Genomic DNA, 17820 nt, shown 5'->3' on the forward strand with positions numbered 1-17820 from the left:
AGTCAGATCCAATTAACTCTAAACATCCCGTCGGCTCTTCTGCATTTTGCATTTAAGCATTACAACTGCCTCACAATGGTTTAACATGAATCATCTTTTGCAGCATTCACACATTCTTCATTCTTCACCTCCATGGCTGTGACATTACAAAATCCTGCCCAATTTGAATGTAACATATTTATTACTTATTATTTTTGTATAATTAAATTTACGACATTCATTATGTTAATCATCAACATTCACAGTAATTTGTGCCAATACACAGGAATTCATTTGCATTTTACTCAGCGAATTTGAGAGAAACAGATGACACTGTTTTGATTCAGCGTTTATAGTAGGTGGCAAAACATTGCGGTTTCAAATTGCTTTCAAAAAGTGACACCTGTCTTCTGATCAATTATTCAAACTGATGAGAATTTCTTTCGTTTTTTGGGTCCTGAACAACAGATTACATTTCAAACTGTGCATGCCTTTATTTGCTCAATAAACAAAATAGAAAAAGAAAAATATGACACACTTAACTCATTCACTGCCATTGACGGCTATAGACGTCAAAAATTCATTTTAACAATTTCTATTAGTTTAACATTTTTTCCACTTTTGTTAAGAGCATGAAAACCTAGATTTTTTTTGTATGTTTATAGCAGATATAAAATTTGTGATTAATCGTGAGTTAACTAGTGAAGACGTGATTAATTACAAGTTTTTTAATTACAACAAAAAAAATCTTTAAAAAACAAATATATATACATTATTTTTTAATTTTTAATATATTTTAAAAACAAAATATTAAAAATTAGAGGCATTTACAATTTTTAATCTTAATTGCATGACTTCACTAGTTACCTCACGATGAATCACAAATTTTATATCTGTTCTAATACAATAAAAACATTTTAGGTTTTCATATTCTTGATAACAAAAGTGGGAAAAATGTTGAACTAATAGAAAAAGTTCAAATTAATTTTTGACGTCTATAGCCGTCAATGGCAGTGAATGAGTTAACATTCAAGACAAAAGGCATACAAGGAAGACGGCATAATAAAATGTTGTGCTTGCCCATTTTTTTGTTCTCTATGTAGCGTATAATAATAATGTATGGTCTGTAGTAGTTACACTAAAACAAGTGACTTTGCTTAATATTTTATTTGTATGCCAATCAGTTAGTTCCACAAATTTTGATGCATCAACTTAACATTGATTTATTAAAATACTGCACCAAAGTGCAATTGTGTGGAACAATTTGCCAAAAATAAACAAATTTAGTCTTTGCAAGTTTCTATCCTGCTAAATTTCACATGGAATTTTAGATGAATCCTGCAAATACAAGAAAGCTCAAAGGTGGTTACTGCTTGCATACACTGCAGGAGGACCAATAAGCAGTGTAGTTGTGATTTTTCCAGCTACAGTTTAAAGATAATATCGTGATACAGCCGTAATTGACGTACTGGAAGAAAATCAGCATTAATTCATCAAGCATTTATTTAAGTGAATAAGGAAATATTTGAAGAAACATACTACTAATCTCAAAGAATTAAAAAAAAAAAAAAACAGCAGTTTGCTCCCATTATCCTTTAATTTAATAGTACTTGTATGACTTTTTGTCTTTTTTTTAACAAGAAAAACATAAGCAACAATTATTTGGTAGATTTATTAACAGTTTCTATGTTATATGTATACTGTACATACATTACTCTGCCGTTTATTTTTCTCTCAATAGCACAGTGTACGATGTTATAAAAATATTTTACATCAATTTCAGTTGAATCCAAGTGCAATGCCTTATTTACTGAATCAAGTTTTGACTGTCAATCAAACAAAATTTACTTTTACTGTCTGTCATCTGTTTAAAACAAAACATTGAATTTCCAATATTACCGGCACTTAAAATAATGATGTTCTACTTCATTCTTAAGCAGTGTTATGAGTCTCTTAATTTACAAAAGCATTGCATGATAAAGCACCCAAATGTTAAAAACATGAAATAATCAAACTTTAAAAAATTTTTTTGAAATACATAAAATTAACATAACATAGCAAACACTGACACTATACAGGATGATATTGCTTTTTTGTCCCATCCCAAAAGAAAATTCATGTTATGGTTTTCAAATAAAAACAGATTAATAAGATGTGTTGAATCTAACAAGAGAAATGCATTCCCAAGAGCGAAACCCCAACATGTTCCTTCTCTCACACGGCCAATGATGTAGACAACATTTACTCGTGGGAATCAGAAAAAAGTCAGAGCCAGCACATTTTGTGGCCATTATTGTGGATGATGAGGATACAATCAATAAGTCCCACAAAGCAGCACAGCATAATTGCTGCATGGGTTTTCATTACTTTAATCCTTATTGAATTTATATACTGCACAATTTCACACACAAACAATTGTCTAACAGTGGATATCGATATAAGATTATATTGTTTCTCTCACGGCATGAATAAAGTATTCATCTATAAACTCATTAATGCCCTTGAGATGATTTTTTTTTTGCGAGTAGATGAATACACAGTGATGAAACAAGCAGTAATTCCAAGTATTCTACAGGGAAACAATTAGCCCTGCTCATCAATTAGGTCCTTTTTTTTCTGACTATTCATTACAATCATATGCAAAAAGTAAACATATTCTTATCGTCTCCTATATTTCCCCGCATGTGTTTGGCCTCATTTTCTGACTGTGTAATGCAGATTTATTCTATATATGTATTTTGGGCTTTTGTAACAGCCAGCTATACTTCTACTAAAACATTGGAATGTACAATAATGTGGAAAGCATTTGACATTTTGTGTACACAAAACCGAAAATAATCTTGGCGGCAACAAAAGACCCCTTAGGGATAAACACGTCTGTATTAAAAATATAAACTTTTTAAAGCGAAAATGGAAAGAAAATAGTTGACCTTTTATTTATGTTATTCTTTACTTGGTTTCATTTAGTCAGAGGAGAGAAAAAAAGCACTTTAAGGAAAAACATGGGAGATACATTCTATTATCAATTAATCAATAAATCAATTTCCCTCTGAATGTAAACAAAGCACATGGTATCCCAAACTTACAATACTAAGGCTCATCTAAAAAAATGTATGTCGATCTTGACCTCTCATCACGATCCCTTTAAACATTCCGTCATGCAGTGAAATGCAAACCGCTAATGAGTTCATATAGACTCGGACCACGCGACGCTTCACCACTGCATTATTCACTACATCGCTTTCCAGATCACTCAGCTGTGAACTCACTGCCGCAGTCGTTATTATAGCATAGAACAACTGCTGCCTTTTAAATTGGACCATTTGAATTGATGTACGCTTGTCAGCCACAACATTAGGTACACCTGCACAATCTAAGGAGATCAAATGTGTGAATAAACCAGTTTAGGAGCAAATGCATTGGGTTTAAAAAAAAAAGAAGAAGCCATACTTTAAATGGAGTTTAAAGTATATCAGATCAGAGAACTTCATCTTGTTTAGGTTAAGAGCAGTGGAAAAAAAGTGAAAAGTGAACATGGTGAAAAGAGTTAATTCCTTTCTTATGTCCTTTCCAGGTGTTCACCTCATGTGCTCATTAGATTATCTTGTTGTTTTTTTTGTTTTTCATGTGTTTTTTTGGAGAGAGAGCTCAGTATTGTTCATTCAGTAATCTTACCGATTCGACATGTCATCATCATTGCTCTCTCTTTTTTATATTTTTGTTTTTTTTCGTTGAGTGTGCGTATGTGCATGTGCGGGTGTGTGCATGTGTTCGTGCGTGTGAGTGTGTACTCATTAATTCACCTAAAACCTATTAAAAATCCCATACCGTGCACCTAAACCGAATACTTCAGAATCCATCTAGAGTCGTGAGCTTGTCAGGAGACCCGAGGAAGGATCAAAGAAAAAGAAAGGAAAGTGAAATCCAGCAACGACCAGACATCACCTACTACCCACCAGGTTACCAACCAGAATCTTTCACCAACCCCAGAACCATCTAAATTCCAACAAATTAGGGAGACCTCAAGAGACCAAAAAAAAAGACAGAGGAAAGGAAGGAAGAAGCAGATTGTCTTGTAATGGACATAAAAAAGCCCTTAATGAAGCAACGCAAGCACTTTAATAATGTGCTGACAACTTAATGACAAATAAATAAGCATGATCTCCAGTGACCTCTTTATCTCCTTTGTCTTTCCACACCTTTCCTGCTCTTTTATCCCCAAAGTCTGTCAACCGACATCGTCTCATTGTTGTGGGGCCGAAGATCAAGGCAGGAAAAGCTATGTAATTATAGGCTAAACTAAAGGGGCTGGAAATAGGAAGGGGGTTGTTCAATAAAGCTACAATTAGTAACGTGAGAATATGTTGTCATGCTGATGTATGCGGCCTTAATCACATGTTTTGTCCTCGGGAAAAGTGCCGGAGACGGAGAAAATAGTGGCAAGGGCACAAATAGAAAGATCAGATGTTGAGGGTTTCATTTCGAACAAAACTGATGTAGAATTCCTTTTGATGTCTACAGTCTTTTTTACAGTTTTTCTTTTCATTTAACGGCCCAATATCACATTGCTAAACAAATAACGTACCATGCACAATATTCAGTATTAGTGTCACTATTTGTGACATTGCATATGGCACAGAAAAAGCATGCAGGTTAACAGCCACTGTTGTGTCTCTGTGGGAAAGTCAGCATGACACAAGCTAAGGTTCTTCTGACAAAAAAAAAAAACCCCTAACCCTGACGTAGAAGAAGAAACACTAAAAAGTCCTCTGACGACAAGTGATTAAATGGCAATTGAGTTGCTTTCAACAATAATTATTATGATAACTTCATTATTTTTTATGAACAATTAATGCCTTTAAAAATAAATTTTGCCACTTGCTGTCTAATAAAGATGACATCACCTATACTGAGGAAACAGGTGACAACCAATCATGGCTCAGTTTGTTGACCAAACTCAGAAAACAGTTACCTAATTCCACACTTTAAAGTTATGAATGGGGTTTATCCATCTAATGACTTTGTGCAACAGCGATTTGGTATTGAAACAAGTAAATGTATTTTTTGTGATGAAGTAGAAACGACTGTACATTTGTTTTTTGATCGTATGTGGTCACAGACATTGTGGATTGATATACATGACCGGCCTCATCCGAAAGTTTTCCAATTAAGAGAATTTTCTCAAGAAGATGTATCTTTTGGTGTTGTTTTTGTATTCTTATCCTGGAAGAAATGATGATGAAAAATAAGAATGCTATTAAACTTATTTGTATAAATCACAAGTCATCAAGTACATGTTATGTGAAAAACCCTAGCCTTTTTTATTATTTAAAAAAATATATTTATTTATTTATTTATTTTAATTGTATTTTATTTTATTGTGTATTTTTTTTCATTGTATACTGGTTCCTCATAGAATTTTGCGCTATAACAAAAGCCATAATATTTTATATATTTGTCTTTGATATAGATGAGTGTGTTTGAAACAGTTGTTCAATAAAATAAAATTGAACTATTTCCCGGTAATGTCATCTTCAGCCGACAGCAAAAGGAAAAATGTGTTTTTAAAGGTATTAATTTTACATGAAAAATAATGAAGTTATCAAAATAATTCTGGACAAAATATGAACTTTTAGCTGCTGAAAATGTCTCAATGAGTCAAGTATCCCTTTAACTGAAAAGATCCACACACCTTTTCCGAAGTCTCTATAGGGACACATGGGAACAAATGAGTTCAAATTGACACTGTAGTATCTTGTTGACTCTCTACCAGAGCTAAATATTTAATTAATATTAACATTTGTAGTGTTAGTGAAATCAACTTGTTATGAGTGTTAAAAAGTACAAGTAAAAGTAATATTTTAACAATAGTGTAGTGTAAAATAAATCCATTCTGACCAGTGTTGACTAGTGTTGAATTTCAACTCCATCTGAAACATTTTACATACAAGTATTTGTTTAACTATATTTAGTGTGGACCAATATAGACACATTTTGTAGTGCTAAATTTAACACTGCAGATTGTGCCCTGAAATAGACATGGACAAATTGACTATGAACCAAAATGGGAAAATTCAATTTACAATCTAGTACAGAGTCCTGCAGATTTTGGATGTTTCCCCTTCTTCAACACAGCTGATATATGATCAGCTCATCAGCAGGCTCTGCATAAGCCTGATAATGATCATGTTGATTGGAATCAGCTTGTGTTGGAAGAGGGACATCACACGCAAGCAGATACAAGGAGATGTATAAGTATGATGTGGCATGTGCTCTTGAATAGAATTTAGTTAGAGTTTTGTACATTCTGTGACTTAGTGAATAAAATTGATGAAGAAAACGATGCACACCAAACAGCGACCCCGGGTTCTCCTCTAAGAACTACACCAAAGCGTGAGATGTGTATTATTACCTCTGGAGGTCTATTCACGAAAGCACAGCTGAATTCATGCGGAGGTCAAAGCTCTCCTTAGAAAGATTTACTTTGGTGCTGGCACGTAACCGGATGGGAAGAAAGTGGAGAGGAGGCAGAGCAAATCAATCTTGGTGGAATTTGACAATTAGCTGAGCGAGTCCCTGGCACACGGTGTGATTGAATAGCTGTCCGTAGCTCTCATCCCAGCTCTCAATCACGTCCTCTCATCTCGTTTCCACTCACTGACTCTAATGCCACACATACTGTACGATCACACACTTTTCAATTTCCTTTTAATTTAAGATGTGTGATTTATGTGCGTTTGTGTGTTTGGATGTTCACACACAAAAGCAGCTCCTAAAAGATGGCATGATCGCCTCGCCCGTCCAAAAACAAAATAACATATTCCCACCAGGTCCTTTTTTTTTTTTTTCATTACCTGGTTTGTAAAAACTGAAGCCTAAATATGCAGTGTATAAAACACCACCGCAAAACCTCCGCTAAGACACACAAACACACATTTGAGAAAACCCACACAAGTGAGAGCCTCTCGCTCGCTCGCTTGCAGCTTTTTTTGTCATTTGCATCTCCATGGAGACAGAAAGTCAATTACACGGCCTTCATATGGATACAAAAAAACACACACACACACACAGTCCCTTTTCCTGTAATGTAGCCTGAGAAACGATACACAAACACATCATCAACATGCATATTTTAAAAGGCTTCTTTGTTTTTTTTGGCTCTGTTTCGTTTTCTGTTTTCTTCATGTGGAGCTTGCAATATGAAACTTATGAATCATTTTATACCTCATACCACATTGCATCACTTTGTGACTCCTCGTGTGACGGTAAGGTCTAATTACTCGCAAGCAGAGGTGGGTGGAGTAGCCAAAAATTTTACTCAAGTAAGAGTAGCGTTACTTCAAAATAATATTACTCGAGTAAAAGTAAAAAGTAGTCATAAAAAAGTATTCGCTGAAAATAGTTTTTTTTTAAAAACAATGTCACCAAAAACTTAAAATGATGTGCTAATGTTGGCATCTCATCAGAAAATTAATTTAAAAAATGTGTTGTGTTGCTCGTTTCAGAGCTTAACGACCCACTTACAAGTTAATTGTTTGATTGACGGGAAAAAAAATCTGAAAAACAGAAAAAAAAATATTTTATTAAACGGAAGAATTGCTCAGAAAAACAGGGGGAAAAAGATTCAGAAAAACAGAGGAAATGTTTGTTTGCTTTTTTTAAGGAAAAAATTTGGGAAAAAAATATTAAACAAAACAGAAAAAAAAACTCCCCCCAAAAATTTGTCAGAAAAACAGGACTTTTTTTTTTAAGTGAATGCAATACGCGTAAGTCTCTTTGTTAGCCTCACTTTCAAATGTTAATTTTAATGCCCGGGACCATTCGCATTCTATTGAAGTTCCATCATGAATCAAATAGAATGCAATATTTTTATCTACACTTAAACCATAATCTTTTCTGGAAAATGCCACTACTTTCATGGTTTCATGGAAATCCGTTTTTGCACAATCCTGCTAATTAACGAAACAAACCATGATCAAAACAATAGCTTTTGGCAAAGAAGAAGAAGAGGAAGAAGAAGAAGAAAAATGAAGAAGAAAAAAAGAAAGAAAGAAAGAGATGTCAGCATTATAGAGGGAGTGCATGTTCACATGTGTAATTTGTCTTCATTTATAGGCAACGAGATCTTTTTGTCAACTGGGATGTTTTTCATTTCTCTGACTTGCACGTGTATGCAGCGGCGCTTAAACTCCCAGGTTTGTATCTCTTCATCACAAACACTTAATTTCCTGTAATTCTGCATCACGTCATCAGTAGAATGACAACCCTGGAGAATAATGAAGACAAGCAGCAAAAGGTGGACTGAAATAGATACACGGTTGACATTCACATTGTCTCCTCCCTTCAGGTCTATATTTGCCAGAAGATCAAAGTAGACTCACGTAGCGTTGCATCGAAACCCCACAAAGACGCCACAGTTTTAAGAATCTTTGATGTCTCTCTTTCTGCAATTTCTTTTGCAGGTTTATAAGAATTAGAGCAGACATACTACACAAAGAGGTCACGCGAATCCACCGGACGCCCACGGAATAAACATGGATGTCATGGCTGTGGTTTATTGGGGTAAGCTTATGGTACTTCAGAAGAGCAAATGCTGTTTTTGCGGTTTTGAGAATAAGAGTAAAGAGTATTGAGTTGACAATATTATGAATGCACCACTATACTATCATGTTGGACTACAAAGACTATGCCTACAAGCATTGTACTGTCCAAACTGATAGTGACTGTGAACAAAAATTATCTTCAAACCCAAAAACGTATAAATACGTTTTTAATACTTTGTACTTCACCCCAAAATATATTTGTTTTTTTAATGGGGTTTTTTTTATGCTAGAGCATACATAAAGCTTTGATACAGCTTCTGACCTGAAGAGGTCGCTTGAAGCAATGGTAGTTATTACAAAAAACGGCCGGTAGGTGGCAGCAGAGTATAAGAGATCAACCAGGGCCATGTTGCAACAAGCTCTTTTTGCCAGTGTTTTCAACAGAGATGGGAAAAATGATGAAATTTAGCTATATTCTAATGTTATTGCTGCAAAACTCTAGGTTCCATGTTTTCATATCAATAGAACAGAATATTCTGTGGACCTTGCAAAAACAGTCAAAATCCAGTAAAACAGCCGTGAGCAAGCGAAGGGGGTTGCTTCAGTGAAAATGGCTGGGAGTAAGTTATTATTGCTTCATATCCATCCATCCATTATCTGAACTGATTATCCACACAAGGGTCACAGACGCGCTGGAGCCTATCCCAGCTGTCTTCTGGCAATAGGTGGGGTTCACCATGAACTAGTTGCCAGCCAATCGCATTCTTCCTAATTTAAGGGTCACTGCTGTATTTGTGACACCAGTGCCAAAAGATTTGCAGTAGTAAAAAATGAAAAAAATTACATGATATGCACTGTTTTGGCTCTCAGTTCTCCCTCACACAAACTCTGACTAAGATCTTAGTTTTATTTAATCATACAGAGTGCCAATAAAAGAATGAAATGATGACAGCGGTTCAAGCCCAGATAATAAGATAAACCCGACACAGGTAATGAAGTCTTAACGTTGATATTGAGAACAAATCCGCAGAGGCCAAATGACAAATAGAAGATATAGTGGTATAATACTGTTTAAATGTCAGATGTGCCAGTACAGAGGAAACCTCCAAATGGCCCTGAAACGAAATATGTCGCGTTAGATGTCAGCATTCTGTATGTTTAATTAAGGGTTTAGAATGGAAAGATTACTTCAGTATATATATATTTTTTATTTTTTTATTTTTTTTTTTTTTTTAGAGAGCCAGTGCTACAGAAGTAGAGAGACATTTAAGGACAATCACAGTTTGTTTGTTATTTGCATGTGTACTGTTTTAAGACCCTGGTAGTGATTTATCATCCATCATCCATTTTCTACCACTTATCCTGTTAAGGTTCTCCCGGGTGAGCTGGAGACGATCTTCGTAGTGGTTACAAATCATTTATAGATGTCACATATTGTCTTTAATGGCGTTCCCGCCATTCTTCTGTTCTGCATCGCTGTCTGCCTGCTTGGTGATCTTTCACTTCTACAGTTTTGATCAGCATGTTAAACCCCAACAAACACTCCCCCGCACAAGATTTGTCCCACTTGAATTGCATTCATTTATGAGCATGTGTTAATATATTTATTTCCACTTGTACATGTGTCTTAGACACACTTCTACTCCATCAGTACGGTTTCTCTTTAAACTACTATTAGTCACTCTCATTTTCAAGTCTCTGCATTTTTTAACTAATCAAACCATTTTCAAGTAATAGCTACAGTATGTGATTTTCGAGGTCATGTTCACATGTGTTCTGAGGTCAATGATGGAACTAAAAGATTCAAGGATATGATTTCCATGGCAACAAGAACAGAGCGTTGGTTAGTCCTGCGGTAATTTGAGACATTACCAGCACGCATAAAGAATTCCGTCCCCCACATTTGACTACTTCAATGTTACATTATTTGCTACATCAGGGTGACATGTTTGAAAAGGTTCAGGGGGTTACATAATGGATAGCTTTTTCACTGCTGCTCAATTGCTCTGCTAATCATATTAAGCATGAACTCGTTTACATGCATCAGTAATGTGGTCTCTTGCATTACTATGCAGTGCAAATATCTCAGCAGAGAACGTGTCGCCAAGCCTTTTTTTTCCTAAATGAACTGGATGTGAAGACTCTGAGTAGAAAATGTACTGATGGTGGGGGGGGGGGAAGTGATTACTCATTTAAATGTATGTAAATGCATGCAAATTTTTGTTGTTTGGACTTTCTGATCCCATTTGATCATTTGTTTTAAATTTTAATCTTATTTAATTTAATTTATACTTTGATTTATTTATACATTGATTCATTTGTTTGCATTTCTCAGAGAAGTTAGACATTATATTGGTAATTGATTAATAATGATTCCTTACAATGAACCATTGACACTAGCGCCAAAGGAGCGAAATATTACTGACAATATTTTATGGTGATATGACAAATGAGTTTTATTATTCAGTTAGCTAGCATGCATATTTATTAATGAATTAGTTCCACAATCACGCTCACAACTCAATACACTTGTATTTAAATAATCATTTCCCCATTGAAATTAATGGAAACACCTTTAATCCGTTCAGCCTCCCCGTCCAAAAAAACAACGAAAATGTGTCTCATTTTAATAGGAAAATAAGCACTTTTATAAAAAAAAATATATATATATATATATATATATATATATATATTTTTTTTTTAATTTATTTATTTTATTTTTTTACATATACTGTATATATATCTATCTATATATATATATATATATATATATATATTTAAATATATATATATATATATATATATAGTTTTGTTTTGTTTATTGCTTCAATACAAGTGCTGCTATGATCTGTTCCGTTCTATAGTGAGATTCACACTCATTGTATTAATAAAACCATTGGCGTTGGCAAAACATTGTGATAATGTTGTATTGTTATTCTGTGATATTGACCTTAAGGGCGTTCATTGTCGACATGGAATCGCAAGAATACACAGCAGTCTCAATACTCGTCTACCAGGATTCATTAGCGGTTTAGCACCTCGAGGCTTTGTCTGATTCTCATGAGATGGATTGTGCAGCCCTCAATCTCATAAAGTTGTAGTGCACCTTGTTAAATAGCATCAAGCTGCTACACTGTCTACTCACTGGACTGAGAGGAAAGGAGCACTTATTCCGAGTAAAGTCTTGTCAGCTGACTGCCCCTTCTAACAGGCTTTTGGTCGTAGCAGAAAGGGGGAAACGACGCTGAATGTGATATATTATTGAACAGAAATCCTTGAAATAGCATTAAAATAGCAAAGGGGCTGTTCGGACAACGCCGCCTACAAGGCCCTCAGGGGAAGTCGCACAAAATCAACCTGAAAAAACGACCATCACCTAACGGATGTTATCCAAAGCCCGGCTGCAGGCTCCGTTGCAAGTGGTACTGTTCAAAATGTCAAACATTCTTTGAGGTTCACTGACATCAGAAGAGAGAATCAGATTTATTGGTCAAAGCACACAAGGATTTTGTCTTCAGTCAAAACCCGTCTGAGAAACACACACAAAAAAACAGCGTTGACCAACAGAGGTAGACACTACAGAAATACTTTAGAGTTTACCTCCATGAACTATGCTTTTACTAATACCGAGCCTTTTTTGCTTCACATACCATGACTCCCTTTTCTCTCTTCCTGAGAATTCAACATGCATACCACAAAGTTATCATTATGGCAACAGTGCCCCTCCCACTCATTTTAAGAGATAAACCCAAAGATTCAAAGCTTAGTAAATCCACTTCCCCTTTCCTGTTATCTGAGCAACATTATTGTTGTTTACCAGGTTGGAAACAGGCAGTATGTGAATTTACCTTGGGAATGAGTAGGCACATATAGACAGCATATATGGTATTTTACTCGATTAAAAATACGCAGAATTTCACTTATGCATTAGTTCAGCATGAACTATTTCAAGCACCACTGTTGTTTGTGCAACACGGCATGTGCACGTTTGTAGCTCGACCTCCGGAAGCAGGTGGTGTGCACAAGCCCTACTTCACTTGCTGATGAAGATGAAGGCAGAATGAGATGTTGCAGGATTACTGTCTGCACAAAACAACGCATGGCGAAGTATGGTATGGCACGGTACGGTACGGTATGGTATGGTATGGTAAACTCAATTAGCAGTACAGTACACAGCCACATTTGTGTAAATTTTTGCTGATTCATAATTTTATATACAGTATGAGAAAATAAATGTGATTAAGAGACAGCGTGTACACTAGCAGCCATATGAATACATGTCAATCATATTTGTTGTCAAGGTTGACTGGTCAATACAGCCTTTAGTCACACTCTGTCAGGAAATGTCATGTCTTTTCTCAGTTACACGCACGCATCTGTCACTCACATCCATATCCAGAGAGTGAGCCACACAAATCAAGCGTTTTGGCTTCTCCGTGAAGATCAGTTAATCAATTATTTGTGTGTTTTTTTTTAAATACACTGTAAACCCGAACGTTCAAAATAATCAAATAGATTAAGTAAAAAATACTCAAAGTTTTATGAACTACTACTAACTTAACTTTTTTAAGTTGGTGTAACTTTGTATGCTTTTATGAGTAATTTGTACTAAAAAGTTTTGATTAAATTGAACTGTACTAGTTTTTTAACTTAACTTAAAAACATAAATTAGCTGATGGTTCATAAGTTATTTTACTTATTAATTTGCAATTGTATTTTAGCCCTATATTTGACATTGTAAATGATCATTTGTTCTCAGTTTTCTATCTGGTTTAAATTAATATTAACTTATGTTAGATTATAAACATATGCTTATAGCAGGCTCGTCCAGAGGTTGTGAGATTGAATCCGGCCCTCTGACCTTCCTGGCAGGAGGTTGCATGTTCTCTACGTTCCTGCGTGGGTTTTCTCCGGGTACTCTAGTTTTGTCCCACATTCCGAAAAATATGCATGGTATGTTAATTGAACACGGAATTGTCCTTAGATTGTCTGTGTGTGCTTTGCGTTTGGCTGGCAACCAGTTCAGGGTGTACCCCGCCTACTTCCCGAAGACAGCTGGGATAGGCTCCAGCATTCAAGGGATTCTCGTGAGGACACACGGTGTGCTTATGGTTTGGACTTCTGTTAACTTAATCCAGTGGTTTTATAACGTTTATAAATTAGTAACTGAGAATAATTGAATTGCTGTAACAGAAAGTGTCTAAGTAACTATGTATAAAAAATAATAATTTGGTGTAATCAAACCATTCAAGTTGTGCAAAACTTCAACTTTTGAGTTGATCGACTCAAAAAAAGTGAGGCAACCGATTACCTCACTTTTTTTTTAGTTCTGCTAACTTATTCGGGTTAACAGTGTACTGTATACAGATTAACCATTCCATGAATGTCTTTGCATGTCTAATCTACCATGAAACAACTTCTTGCATGTTTTCTTCACTGTCCCATTATCGTACTTCCTTCTATTATCATACAAGGAAGTGTGGTATCAAACCCATAGACTGGGCACCTGTCTCAAAGCTCTCATTACTAGTCCAGCTGCACCACAGCCCACTTGGATTACATATTGTCCACACAGTGAGTAACTTGAGTAGGGTTCCAAAAGAAGTGGACAGTGTAATGCTTGTTCTTAAAATGACCCGCATTCCAAAACTATCCCTTACCAAGCTTGAATGTTGCATAATAGTCATCAGGATCTCGCTTTGAGATAGGAAAAAAAAAAAACATGTATTTAAACCATTTAGCATGTTCAGAGTCATGGGTAAAGAGTGGTCTATCTCAGCTAACTTTTGTGTAAGAGTTGACTTGTCACTAGTAAATCACGTCAATGCGTAAAAAATGTAACTACTAAACATAGACTCTGATTTTGCCCATCAAAAAGTGTTAATAGCCATGTCCAACCAATATGGTAATGTCCAGTGGAGCAGAGTATAAGTGATTAAAATCTTGTAAAAAGTCATTTTGGATACGTTATCCATCAACCTAATGATAAGGACAAGCTGTATAGAAAATGGAAATTTACCTTCCATGCCTTGTAGAGTTACATTGAAGGCCACCATCAGGCATAAAAGCCCTTAATAGCACCTATTTCCACCTGCGATCTATTACACCCCCCACACACGTACATTGTGTAGAGCTTGAGACCAAGAGTCAAACACACAAGTTGGCAGAGGTCAAATCAGATTCAGACGTTCTGCCCACACTGCAGATCTGTGTCATCAAACCACAGCAAAAGGCACGGAGGTGTGTTTTTGACGCGTGGGAGAGAAGCACAAGCATAAGAGCTGTATTCCATTCATGGCCCTTGAAGCAGGTGGAACATCATTGGCGAGGAAAGACAAAAAGAAGGTGACAGGCAGGCTTATCACATCCACCAAAAGAACACCAAACGAGAGTTTGCATTAGCGTAGCATAGCTAGCATAGGAACATTACAAACGTGGGCACAACACACACTTAACTCAATTTAGAAAATAAATACACCAGCATTTCACTTCAATGAAACAAAACACAAAGTTGCCAACTTTTTGTTTTTTTTTGTCAATAAAGTGGTAAGAACCGCTTGTGTGACCTTGTGCTAGCCAATCTTCTGCTTTGCTTTCTCTTTGTAAGGATAAAGCTGATTCCTTACACTTATCACATTAAGGCTGTCTTTTTATGGTAAAAAAACAAAACAAAAACTGAATAGATCAACACTGTAAGTGTGGCAGTAGCTCAAACAAGCACAACAGTCAGCTGGCACTGAACTGTTGAAGATCATTTCTGTCATCCATTTAAAGTGCTGTGAAAATTAACGAGAAAGTGCTATCAACTTTTCTGTGAAAGCTTATTCCTTATGAAATCCCGAATAACCAACAAGGAAGCATGGCAACGTATTTGCAGGTAGGTAAAAGTCAACATATCCACAGACACACCTGTACTTCATCCCTGTGTGCTTCCCGGTGGACTCCTTGAGCGAGATGTGGCGCGGAGTGAAGGAGCCAAAGCTGCGAGCGATGATGGCCACCGTACGGAACTTGGCCCTGGCTTGGTTGACCACGCTGGGGCTGGTGGCGCTCTGCTTGCTGTGGTCCCCATTGCCCCTCTTCAGGTTGTGATCCGTGCAGGCGATGGACACCTGCATGACTTAGCTGGGGGTCCGCAGGGGCAAATACCCAAAGTTGAGATCAGACTCTTCAATCCCGTCTTGTTTTGGAGAAAGTCAGGTTTAAGTTTTGCAGAAGACAGATGGAGTCTTTGGTTGCTGTGTCGCCACGTGCATCACTTTATGAAGCTCTTTTCTTAATGCTCTCTCATCAAGTCTTTGTAAGAGGAACATAAATGAAAAGGTCAGCCATCAAAAGTCTTCAAGACTCGGAATTTCTTAGTCGCTCAGTGAGCAATCTGCAAGTTATTCCCTCGCCGGACTTTCTCTTCGCCAGTGCGATGCCTCTAATGCTGCTTCCAGCTGCAGAATGACAATCAGAGGAGCTGGAGGGAGCGATGGAAGCAAAAGAGAGAGAGAGAGAGAGAGAGAGAGGGGGAGCGATGCTGCGCTGTGTAAGAGTGGAGGAGGAAACAAGATGGGGGTGGGGGGAGTCACGCTGAGGTCCTGCTACATAGGTGCCATCAGCACTTTTTCCCCACTCACTTTGACTTCTTCTGGTTCCCCATCTTCAAATCACTTCCCATTGTCCATTGTTGAGTGGGATGTGGCACTTCCAAGCTCGTCCTCCGCTTCTTGTTTTTCCTCAGCAGCTCCATCGACAGCACACGAGAGGTTTGCGATACAGCGCACATCCCACTCCCGCTGCACCTGTCTCGCTGGCGAGGCTCGGAAACGTTGCTCAGCTGTCCCACAGCTTTTCAACAACCACGCACATTCTTTTCATCATATCTATGTTTTTGTTTGTCCATATGTTCATTTTATTTCTCAATGATGGAGTCTAGTAGTCGCTCTAAGCAACATACACTTAGCAGCTCTTTTTGAATGTTTTTCAAGCACAAAAAGCAATGTGGGCACTATCCTTTGGAGTGGAGCAGAAATGGACTGCATCATCTCTTGTTTACCCCTAGGCGTTATTGTGACCATTTTTTGGCTTTTTGTTGGTTCTGACCAAGCCATTTCAAAATAAAATACTGCCCACGGGTTTAAAAAAAAAAAAAACTCAAACTCAAACACAAGTCAGAATTTGACTGGAAAAGCCACAATGCGTGCAAGAGCAAATATATATTTGTTAACAGTGAAACATCAGTTTCAGCCACAAATCAAAGTGAACTGGCGAGAGTTGGATGTTTGAAATGGGGGAGGTGTCGAGTTTTCAGTATGTGAACATTAAAAATGACTTAAAGCAACTAGAAAATCAGGCTGAAGACAATCGCAGCTATCTCTACGCATGCCTCACTGTTGCATGTTTTTTTTTTTTAACTGTATGGTCTGTGTTTTTGTGAGGAATCAGGTCTGCAAATATAGTCAATACAAAGTGTTGACTTGATTTTCAATGTCAAGGACTGTCGAAATGTGTCAGGTCTAAAAGCAGCAAATTTCCTCTGATAGAAATGGGCCATTGGTAGTGTTGTGGTTCACATATTTGACTTTTGGGCTTCCGACATGCATTCAATTTCCATTGAATGTCTCATTCACAATCCCCACCGGGAAGTCAGCTCAGTGGCCGAGTGGTAGAGTGTCCGCCCTGAGACTGGGAGGTCGTGGGTTCAATTCCCGGCCGGGTCATACCAAAGACTATAAAAATGGGACCGATTGCCACTCTGCTTGACACTCAGCATTAAGGGTTGGTATTGGGAGGTTAGATCACCACATGATTCCCGAGCGCGGCGCTGCTGCTGCTCACCACTCTCTCAGGGTATGGGTCAAATGCGGAGAACAAATTTCGCCCATTTAGATGGGTGTGACAATCAGTGGATCTTATCTTATCAACTGACTGGCAACTAGTCAAGGATGTTCTCCTCCCTTGTCACATTTTAGTGATGAGTCAGCTGGAAAAGAGATTTTCTTTCTGCTGTACACAATTTTGGTCCTTTGGAACTAAATCTTCTGAGGTGGATTGCACATACATATAGATGGATCAAATCTATCTTTTCAATTTAACTAATTGACTGCCATTGACGGCTAAAAACGTCAAAAATTAATTTCAACTATTTCTATTAGTTTAACTTTTTTTTCCCTCTTTTGTTAACAAGAGTATGAAAAGCTAGATTTTTTTTTATTGTACATTCCATCCATCCCTCCATTTCCTTAACCGCCAGTCCTCACAAGGGTAGCGGGGTGGGGGGGGGGGGGGGCGCTGGAGCCTATCCCAGCTG

At 37.0% G+C, this 17820-nt stretch overlaps 1 protein-coding gene across 2 annotated transcripts in view; it reads right to left on the minus strand.

The window, feature by feature from the left end:
• Positions 1-17820, minus strand: part of kcnab1a (potassium voltage-gated channel subfamily A regulatory beta subunit 1a) — a 63498-nt gene that overhangs the window by 29849 nt on the left and 15829 nt on the right. Inside the window, exon 1 of one of the 2 annotated variants that reach the window (XM_077565994.1) lies at positions 15432-16203. The exons of the other annotated variant lie outside the window; for it this stretch is intronic. Within the exon in view, the coding sequence (XP_077422120.1) occupies positions 15432-15640 (209 nt within the window). The 5' untranslated portion in view covers positions 15641-16203. Of the gene's footprint in view, positions 1-15431; positions 16204-17820 lie in introns of those variants that run through there. 2 annotated transcript variants of the gene reach the window in all.

This window comes from Vanacampus margaritifer, chromosome 5 (genome assembly GCF_051991255.1).
Source record: "Vanacampus margaritifer isolate UIUO_Vmar chromosome 5, RoL_Vmar_1.0, whole genome shotgun sequence".
In the NCBI taxonomy this organism is placed as follows: domain Eukaryota; kingdom Metazoa; phylum Chordata; class Actinopteri; order Syngnathiformes; family Syngnathidae; genus Vanacampus; species Vanacampus margaritifer.